This window comes from Phoca vitulina, unplaced genomic scaffold (assembly GCF_004348235.1).
Source record: "Phoca vitulina isolate PV1807 unplaced genomic scaffold, GSC_HSeal_1.0 scaffold5, whole genome shotgun sequence".
In the NCBI taxonomy this organism is placed as follows: Eukaryota; Metazoa; Chordata; class Mammalia; order Carnivora; family Phocidae; genus Phoca; species Phoca vitulina.
This window is the reverse complement of record NW_022589708.1, coordinates 43698229-43708138: the sequence shown is the minus strand read 5'-3', so window position 1 is coordinate 43708138 and position 9910 is coordinate 43698229. Positions and strand designations below refer to the sequence as shown.

The window sequence follows — 9910 nt, the reverse complement described above, 5'->3', positions numbered from 1 at the left end:
CCTTGAATTACCACTATTACCTTGTCGTGAGGCTCTAGAATCTTCTTCAACAGAAGCTTCATACATGGCCAAAATCTTTTTTTTTTTTTTAAAGATTTTATTTATTTATTTGACAGAGAGAGACATAGTGAGAGAGGGAACACAAGCAGGGGGAGTGGGAGAGGGAGAAGCAGGCTTCCCGTGGAGCAGGGAGCCTGATGCGGTGCTCGATCCCAGGACCCTGGGATCATGACCTGAGCCGAAGGCAGACGCTAAACAACTGAGCCACCCAGGTACTCCCAAAATGATCTTTTTAAAACACAAATTCTCTGGGATAAAATTGCCACCTCCAAGTATGACAATGAGCCCCTTCATTATTTGCAGTACACCTACAGCTCCAAGCTCGTTATTCATTCTCTTCATCCCTTCAGCCACAAATATTATGATTCTTCAATCATGACATGCTCACTTTGGCCTGTGTGCTTGTACATTATTCCCTCTTCCTTGAATGCCCTTCTCTCTCCTCTGCCAACTTCCCCTGGCTAAATTTTTCAATTAGACATCACCTCCTTTGAGAGGGCCCAAATTAGAAATTGGCCTCTTTGGGAAGCTTTCTCCAATACTTTCTAAAATTGGGTTAAGTCCTGTTCACTTGACATCCTGGGAGTAGGCATTTATCCCACACAATGTTTTGAGATTGATGGGTTTTCTTATTGGCCTTCTGCACCATAATCTAAAGTCATTGAGGATCAAAGATTCTGTCTTGTTCTCAGTTAAATCCCTGGTAATTAAGAGTACTAAAATAAATATGAATGGAATGAATGACTGATTTTTTTTTTTTTTAATCATCCCAGTATTCTTACTTCTTGACATTAGTGGGTTAAGGCTTAAATTTCATCCAATTTTGTTCTATACCCATAAAGGAATGCATTCCCAATTTAGGGGTTTATCAGAGAAAAAAAAAATGCTATCATTTTAAAAACAATTCTGTACAATGACTGACATTTAGAAAATTATTATAGACTATATGCATGTATGCATATATCGATCCAAAAAATACATATGATCTTTTCTTATCAGATGTAGAGACAACTAGGAAAGACATTACAGGAGGTCTTTTCTCTGAGAAATTACCAATTTTTAAATTTTTTTTTCCTGCTTCAAGTCTATTTGCATGACTGTCATTTCTCTACCTTTTAATAAAGATTTATTTATAATTCACACTGTGAAGGCACATAGCTAGGCAGAGATTGCACAAGTCAGCAAAATGGTATTTTGCAGCAATTGACTGCTTTCTTGAAGTGAGAAAATCTAACTTGGAAGAAAATGCTCAGATATCTATGTCTCTGGCCTCTGTGAGTTGAGACTGCCCAATGTTGAGTTGAAAAGCACCCTATGTTCAGTACTGTCTTTCCTTACATCCTCCATGTCTATCAAAGATCAGGACCCCACAGAATCTTCACTTCTCCAACGAGATTGGAACCTGAGTCTCCTTTGACTCAGGAGAGGATTGCATAGTTCCTCCTTTTACAGTTGTTAACTGAGACATTTTCTGGGAGCACAAATTGGAATCACTATGAGGTGACCTACTGGAATCAAGTCAACTTCATACCATCCCTAATATTAGCTTCAGTGATGTTTTTTATAGCAAGATTATGCCCGTTGTTTTCATAAAACACATGCAGAACACCCAAAACACAAAGGATTTGGCTATTATTTTCATTACACTCGTACCACTAAAACTGTTTTAAAAGAAGGATCTATTTTTTTTTTTCCTTTTTAACCACCATTGATAGAAGCATAACTGCCAAGACAACTTTTTTCTTTTTAATAGGGTCAGGGAATCTACTCTGAAGACTCAACTAACAAATTGTTTTTTCCCCATAGCTGAAATGGCTATGTTGCTTTTAAATTTCCCAATCCAAATTAATGAACAATTTTCTCTGTAATATAAGAATGGCTTTGGCAGTGCAAAGATCAGAGCAATCTCTTCTTCATTAAATTGGGCAAAGAGGATTCACTGGTTCTCAAACTGTTAAATGGATATTAGGGTTTTTAATGAATGGAACATTTATTTTTGTGCCAGCTCAACTAACAACATTGACATGATTAGCATACATTTTGGCAACTGTTCTAGCACAAGGTGTTAGTAAAAAGGGGCTTTTATCTTTGAGCTTAATTTACTTTAACTTTCCTTGTTATAAATGCTTTTAATGTGAATGAGATGTTTTTGTAAAGGAAATCCTGGCACAAGAAGTTATTCAGAAATACGTCTTTTTATTAATGTTATAGGCATTTCTCGTGCTAGAGACAAAGCCTATACCCCCAAACACATGAACTTTCTTCAAATTTAGAAATAAATAGAATGTTTTGTTACTTATGGTGAAATCACTGCACTTAGGAGGATTTTTTTTAAATTAATGGTGCTACTTATTTCATATGTAGTTCCTTCCTTTAAAAAAGGGAAAGAAGATATGAAAATGATTGGTAGAGGATGGTTTCCTCCATTGCTATACATCAATTATGAATGAAAAGTTTTGGGGGTTAAATGATCTTAGTTTCTAAGCTCAGGTGCCTCTCATACAAAAGGAATCTCCAATAAAAATATATTTCCTTTTTGTAACAAACAGTACTGCCTCCTACACTTATTTTATTTATTCAAATTGTCAGACCGAAGAAAACAAGAAAAATGAGTTAATACAAATTCAAAAGGTCCTGGGTGTTTGCATTCAATTTTTTTTTGCAATGTATTTTTAAAATGTATTGAAAGCTATTGTAACACAGCTAACAAGGGATTTGTCAGAAATATGTAGTAAAATGAATGTTTATAGTTGATACTAAGCCAAAAATTAATATGCATGTGCACATGCATGGGTATAAATTTTCATATGAATGCCTGTCAAACAATTAGGCATACTCTCTATCATATGTATGTGTCCCTATTTACACACATATTCAATGATTTACCCAATGTTTAATTGAGTAATGAATTAGTTTAATATAAACTTTAGCAAACAGAATATTTACACTTTACCCACATTTACCTTTAAAAGCAAACAAATGCCAATAACAGGCACTTCAGTGAAAGACCAAGCCCATGTTCAAATATAAATGGTAAAAATGAGAAAGAAGTTATGAAAATATATACCTTTAATTTGCAGACATATAAACACGTTTGGTATAGTACAGACACATGAGGCCAAAAAAGTAGAATGATCCGGCTTAAGCTAACACATTCCTTGTTTACACAGATATTTTGCTATAGCTCTCATATGAAATAAAATTCCCAGCTCAACACAATGAAGTGAAAGAGATCAATCACTAAGGAACCAGCTTGCTTCATGGCAAAGGATTCAGTAAAAGCTAAGTTATCGAAGAAATCTGCTGCTGGGCTTACAAATAAACTCTTGGACCTAGTCCAAAGCCAAAGAAAGGAAGCCAGAAATGGTAGCCAACAAACCCAAACAACAACAAAAAGATAAGTATAACTTTTATATAAAGGGCCCAACTAAAGCGACCGGTAGTGTACACTAGCTTCTAGAATAATTCCGTTTTAATATGATTTTTATTTTCTCATGTGATAAATGAGTTCAAGCACATAGAAACCTAATATATAACCCAAGTGTGAAATACTACTGACGAGTTGTCAAAGCACCAAAATGTTGTGAACGCCTACGAAGCAACTAAGGATTGAAACAGGTCTCTGCTCCTGGCTGTTTTCGTTGGACACAATTTCCAGTTACAATGTCTGTAAGGGAGAATATACACATTTCCCCTGTAATACTAGCAAGCGCAGTGGCACAGGGAACAGAGAGCAATCTGAGTACACAGAAAGCAAAATACTCTTCAGCAGGTCAACTCTTTAACACATGGCCACGTTTTCACCCTTGCTAAAAACAAATTGCGCTTCTTTGTAACGCCTTCTCTTTCAAACTATACATGATGTACTTGTGAGGTAATAAACATTCTGTTTACAAATGCATTTCTTTTCTTTCTTATCATACACTGAAGTGCGGTGAAATTCAGTTTATTTCAATTTCATATCTCTTAAATGTTAAAAACAATATATTTAAAATATACTCTTTCATTAATTTCCTGTACAACTGTCCTGTACAATACCTCAAAACAGTTCCCTGCAAAGGAGCAGCTGATGCCCTCTTGTGGTTAAAGGACTTTTTAGACAAAAAAAAAAAAAATGCAATGTACCATTTTCTTACCTTATTCCCAGGTTCTTTGAAAGCTGCAAATCATGTCCAAGCTTTTTTTTTTTTTTTTAATAACAGTTGTATAGCTGTTAGCACTCACTTTCATTAGAAAATGCTGTACACATTTTATAACCTCTGATTTTGAATTTAAAAACCTGTAAACAGCTTACTTACAATATAGTACAAGTTATAAATTAGTCGTCCTTCATTGGAACTGTCATCTACACACTCTTGTTTAAGGTGATGAAGACTACCCAAAGTCAGCTAAAACATCTCTTATTCCATGATGAAATATCAAATATTAGAAATAGCCATTGGTTTCCTCTCTCTCATATGCAAGTCAATTTTTCCTTTGAGTGGAATTTGTACTTCCAAATTTTCGTCTTCCCTGTGATGCTTTTTCCTTCTCCTTAAACAGATGTATATGCCCATCCCTGTTACCAGTGTGATAGAACCCAAGCTTATTACAGACAGAGCCACTAGGGTGGGCACACAGGACACAGCCTCGACTTTCCTATGAGTTGGTTCTATTGAGATCTGTGGTTCTTTCTCCTCTATATTAATTTCTGGTTCCTTTCTTAAAAGACTCTCAATGTAGCTCTCGTTACTGACAGTGTCATTGACAAACAGGTTCACCATGACCGTGGAATGGAGAGGTTCGGGATAACCATGGTCACTCACTTTCACCAGTAAACGATGGAGTCCATAGTCTGTCTGCAGCAATGCCTCTTCCAAAGTAATGTTGCCGGTTTTAGGGTCAATCCTAAAGGACTCAGGCCTCGGACCTCTTCTCCCTATGATGCTGTAAGCTATGACAGCGTTCATGCCTGTGTCTTTGTCAACAGCATAGACCTCTGTAACTGGGGAGCCGGGGAGAGTAGAAGGCAGTACCAACAGGTAGGACATGTTGGACTGAGGAAATAGAACCAGAGGAGGGTTGTCATTGATATCTAGAAGGAGAATTGTGATTTTTGCAGTCGAAGAGAGGGCAGGCTCACCCCCATCAACAGCTTCGACCCACAACGTATAGGAGCTTTGCTGCTCTCTGTCCAAAGAGACTTTAGCTCTCAACATGCCCTTTCCTGTGTCTATGACAAAAATATCACTCTGGTTGACCACCGAGAGGGCAACCCATCCATTTCGTCCAGCATCGGCATCTGTGACACTAATTACCCCAATTTCACCATATCCTGGAAAGTTTTCTGGCACAAAAAAGCTGAAGTCCTTGTTGATAAACCTGGGGCTGTTGTCATTTTTATCCAGCACGGTGAGAACCACAGTGGCTACTGATTCTCTGGGCGGCTTCCCAGAGTCAACAGCTCTGACTGTGTACCTGTACTTTTCTTTCTCTTCTCGGTCCAGCTGAGTGGAAACTGTCAGAATTCCTGTCACACTGTCTAAGGAAAAATATGAGGGGGCATCAGGTCCCAGGAAATAGGAAACTTGGCCTCTCTCTTCACTGTCAGCATCCGTTGCGTACAGCTTAGTCAAAAAGGCATGGGGTGCGTTGTTTTCTTCAATAGTTAGTTCCAGCAAGGGCTGCAGGAAAATAGGAGCATTGTCATTGTCATCTAAAAGTTGCACTTTAATAATTTTTTTGACATGAAATCCCTCAGAGTTCCAGGCCACCACAGCTATTTCATAGAACTGCTGTAGCTCATAGTCCATCAGTTTTGTGGTTTCCAGCAAATATTCATTATTGTACGGTTTGTAGGGTGATAACCTAAATGGTCCTTCACTGTCCAGGTAGCAGTTCACCTTGTATTTACCTTCTGGATCTCTTATGGTGAAGAATGCAATCGGAGTGTTAATAGGCTCCAGTTCTTTCAGGTAAACAACACCATCTACCTCATTTGCTATATAACGAGGAATAATTTCAGGTGGTCTGAAAATGACTTTGATAATGGTCACCAGGGCCGTGGTCACAGCAGGGATGCAGCCTGGCCCGTTAGCAAGGATGGTGAGCTTGTGCGTTTGCAGAACACTGCCCCCAATCTTACTGAAAAGTTTAATGACTCCGGTGGTTTCGTCCAGATGGAATAAATCCTTGGATGCCTGTGGAACTTTCTGGCTGTAAGCGTAAGTGATCTGAGCATTGGTTCCCAAGTCTCTATCCACGGCCTGGACAGCTGCAACCGGCGTGCCCACTGTAGCATTCCCAAACACAGTGACATTGATCTGTGAGTCCGTGAAGAGAGGGCAATTGTCATTAATGTCAGTTATGCCGATGGTGAGGGTGGCGCTGCCCAACAGTGGTGGAGACCCGCCATCCTCCGCTATGATGATGCTCACGTACTGGTCCTGGGTCTCCCTATCCAACAGTCCCATGACAATTAGGTAGGGAGTGCGCTCCCCATTCTCATTCTCCTCCACATCCAGGGTGAACATGCGATGGTAGTCCAGTAAGCGGTAGGTCTGCACCCCGTTCGTGCCTATATCTGGGTCCATGGCAGGATGCTCTATGGCCAGCCGGGTGTTTATAGGTGCATTTTCTGGGACCCAAACCGAGATTTGGGAAACGGGGAACTGCGGGGCATTGTCATTGATGTCCCGGATAGCGATTTTCACCTTCACAAACCTAAAGTATTCCTGAGGCAGGACCAGTACATCCAAAAGCAAAAGACAAGAGTCAGAGGAAGGGGAGGAGGAGATGGAAATGCTGCCGCCCCACGCTCCTCCACCTCCTTCAAGACACAGGGCCTCCCGGTCGATCTCCTGGGCAGAAGTGTGCAGCTCCCCGGAACGGTTGTCCAGGGTCACGTACTGGCCACTCAGTCCCCGGGAGGCCAGGCTGAAGGAGAGAGGGGGGTTCCGCTCCGCCACGGGGCGCTCCGGCAGCTGCGACAACTGGTCCTGCCTCCCGGCGGCGAGGGGCACGAGCCTCAGGTCCTCGGCCAGGCTGCCGATGAGCACCCCCGCGGGCAGTCCCTCGTTCAGGCTGTACAGAAGCTCCGTGGCCCGGCTGTAACTCGCGAGGCAGGTGAAGGGTCCCACGAAGAGGAAAAACAGAAACAGATGCTGAAAGTGGGGGGAGGGGAGAAGGCTCGTTACACACACGCGGGACCACGGAGATTGGAGTCAGAAACCAGGGCCACAAGGTCATATTTACCCCCGTCCCCATTACCAAAGGCAAACCCTCTAGTGAGAGAGGGATGAAGAGGAAACTTGCTGCAAAGAAGAGATCTTTGCAACACTGTCGCCAAACTTATTTTTTCTGTTCACTTTCTACCCTTCCCCCTCCTTTCCCCCGCTCCTCATCAACACCCTTATTCAGTTAATAATCGGAATCCCAAGCCATAAAGCATCCCTGGAAACACACGCCAGAGTGGAGAGCACTCAACTCAGGGACTGCGCAACGCCGCAGGGAAACCACCGGGGTAGGTCATGGAGAGGGAGGAGGTGGGTAGAGGAGAGGACTGAGCGATGATGGGCAATCCATCAATTTATTTCCATTGAAATGTTTCTACCACTAAGGTCTCCGGAACGCGAAATGTGTCACATCCCTTATTATGAGAACACCATCACCAACAACAATATCAATAATAATAATATGGAAAACATAGTGACACTTTCCCTTTGGAAGCACCCCCGCCCCATTAAATAAACACTTTAGGTCAGAGAAGTGATTTTCATTTTAGCTCTCATCTAGTGTCAAATCGAAAGAATCTGGATCTCCACCTCCTATCAAGCCCTTCCTAATCCCCCTCCCCTAAGGAAAAAGAAGTAAACGCGGAAAATGCTTACGCAAAAAAACAATTTGTCAATTACAGTGGCCAGTCCTAGCAGGTGCCGACAGCAGGATATCTCCTCACCCCAGTATCTCAAGCGGATCGAGCCCCCCCCACCTCATCTGCCTACAATTTCTATTTCAGAAACTTACTCTCCCGACCCAAGGACTTGCCTATTCCTTGCTAAAATGGAGACACCTTATCCTAAACTCCCTTTCCCTCCCCCCAACCTTCCCATAAAGTTTGGATTAAGGGAAAAGGTTTGAAAAACCATCAGGAGTAGGAACTGCCTCACAGCACAGCAACTTGTCGGGGCTGCAGGGCTCCCGGACCCCAACCCTTACCGGCAGGTTTCTGTGGCTGGTGCTGCTCCTGGGACGACTTAGACGCCCCATATCCAGGCGCGGGAGCCAGGTCGCCGGGCGCCAGCTCACTGCTAGGGCCCGCGAGCTGCGCGCATTCCCTCGGCCGCGCATTCCCAGGGAGGCTGCAGTCGGCGCGCTCCTGGCGGGAGGGCGGCGGAAGACACTCCCTCTCTGTTCATGCAAATCGCTGGGGAACTTCAGCCAATAGTCACTGGCTCGTCAATTAAGGACGGGAGCTAAAGGGGGGCAGAAAGGCGCGGGGCAGAAGGGCACCGTCATGGTTTCCTTCCCCGGGCGCAGCTAAGTCCCGACCCCGCCGGAGGAGCCGGAACGGGGGACTTGCCTCTGAAGACTGCGACCAGGCGCCCCCCGGTCGGGCACCGGAGTGCGTGCCCACCAGCTTCCCTCCTCGCCGCACCGCTCAGAACCCAAGTCCACGGGTTGCGAGCGCGAGAGGGAGAATTAGAATAAATAAATAAGCCCGCATGTATATCTGAATATATAGAGAGAAGAAGTCGGCGCTACAGAGCAGCCACAGGAGCGATCCCCAAGACGCTTGCTTTGCCACCAGTGCTTCGGAGAGACTTGCATCCAGCCCTGTGTGCACAGAGAAAGAAAAGCCGCGCTTCTGTGAGGAGGGAAGGAATTTCAAACTCTTTTTAAGGTGGTTTGAACCGGAAAAGCAAATAGATGAATTTGGGGAGGGTTTTGACATGCTCTAATTTTGAATCTTCGTTGTTGGTGGTGGCAGAGCTTCTGCTAGTTTGCTAGTTGGAGGCGCAAGGGTCTCTGGGTGTCTGCCTTGTGGTCTTGCTTTAGAGATGGTTGTGGCTTCTGGCCAAGGAAGGGAAAGAGCCCCGAAAGTGGAAACAATTGTGTGGTAACTAACACAAGTAGTTCTGCCCGCTGGCAATTTTAACATACTTCTCGAAGGGAGGCAAAAATTGGTTACTTTTCATTTCAAATTATTGCTTTTTTCTTTCCCTTGGAATGCTTACTGGGAAAGTGGCCCTTTAGAAAGGAATCCTCGAGGGGTGTGGTGCAAAAATGCTTGGATATTTCCTCTGATTCTCACACTGCAGAGCCATGTGACCTGTTTCTTCCTTTATAAAATCAGGGCTGGTGAGAGACTCCAGTGAATTAAGTCTGTGAAACACTTTTTGATCTGCAGGGTGCCATATAAATAATGGAAAAGACCATTGGCATTTCCCTGAGTAGACATTTCTCTTCATCCCTGGGTTTCCAGATAGCCTCTGCACTGCCCTGAACATAAAATCCTCCCCACCCAATATTTAGTGACTGAGCCCAGAGTAGAAAAATCTTCTTTTTGGGTCAGAGAAAGATCTGACATCCTGTGCTTTCCATAGGAACCACTTTAATTTTCCTATTCTACCTTATACTAACTAGAATCTAATCTAAATTGGTTGGCTGAACTAATTGTTTTGCTCCTTATTTTCTCTCCATCTCTGCTAATTCTAGAGACATGGAGTCCTAAATATTGACAACACACTACATCAAAACATCTGGTGTGTGTAACAGTTGCTTATTGCACAAATGGGACCATACATGGAGTCCACAAACAAAATTCCCTGTAATACATATCTGGCATATGATATGGATCTGATTTATAAAA

At 42.9% G+C, this 9910-nt stretch overlaps 1 protein-coding gene across 1 annotated transcript; it reads right to left on the bottom strand.

Annotated features, from left to right (window-relative positions):
* Positions 1-249: 249 nt before the first annotated feature.
* PCDH20 (protocadherin 20) lies at positions 250-9136 on the bottom strand. The gene is made up of 2 exons (XM_032402891.1): positions 8257-9136; positions 250-7202 (listed from the first exon to the last, which is right to left on the bottom strand). Exons 1-2 carry the CDS (start codon positions 8386-8388, stop codon positions 4479-4481), a joined length of 2856 nt encoding a protein of 951 aa, XP_032258782.1. The 5' UTR covers positions 8389-9136; the 3' UTR covers positions 250-4478.
* Between the last annotated feature and the right edge of the window lie 774 nt (positions 9137-9910).

Bases quoted from the DNA above. Each gene is read 5' to 3' on its own strand.
- PCDH20 (XM_032402891.1), bottom strand. From the start codon at position 8,388: ATGCGCGGCCGAGGGAATGCGCGCAGCTCGCGGGCCCTAGCAGTGAGC. The intron at 7,203-8,256 runs GTAAGGGTTGGG...CCCCACTTTCAG, and splicing joins CCAGCCACAGAAACCTGCCG to CATCTGTTTCTGTTTTTCCT.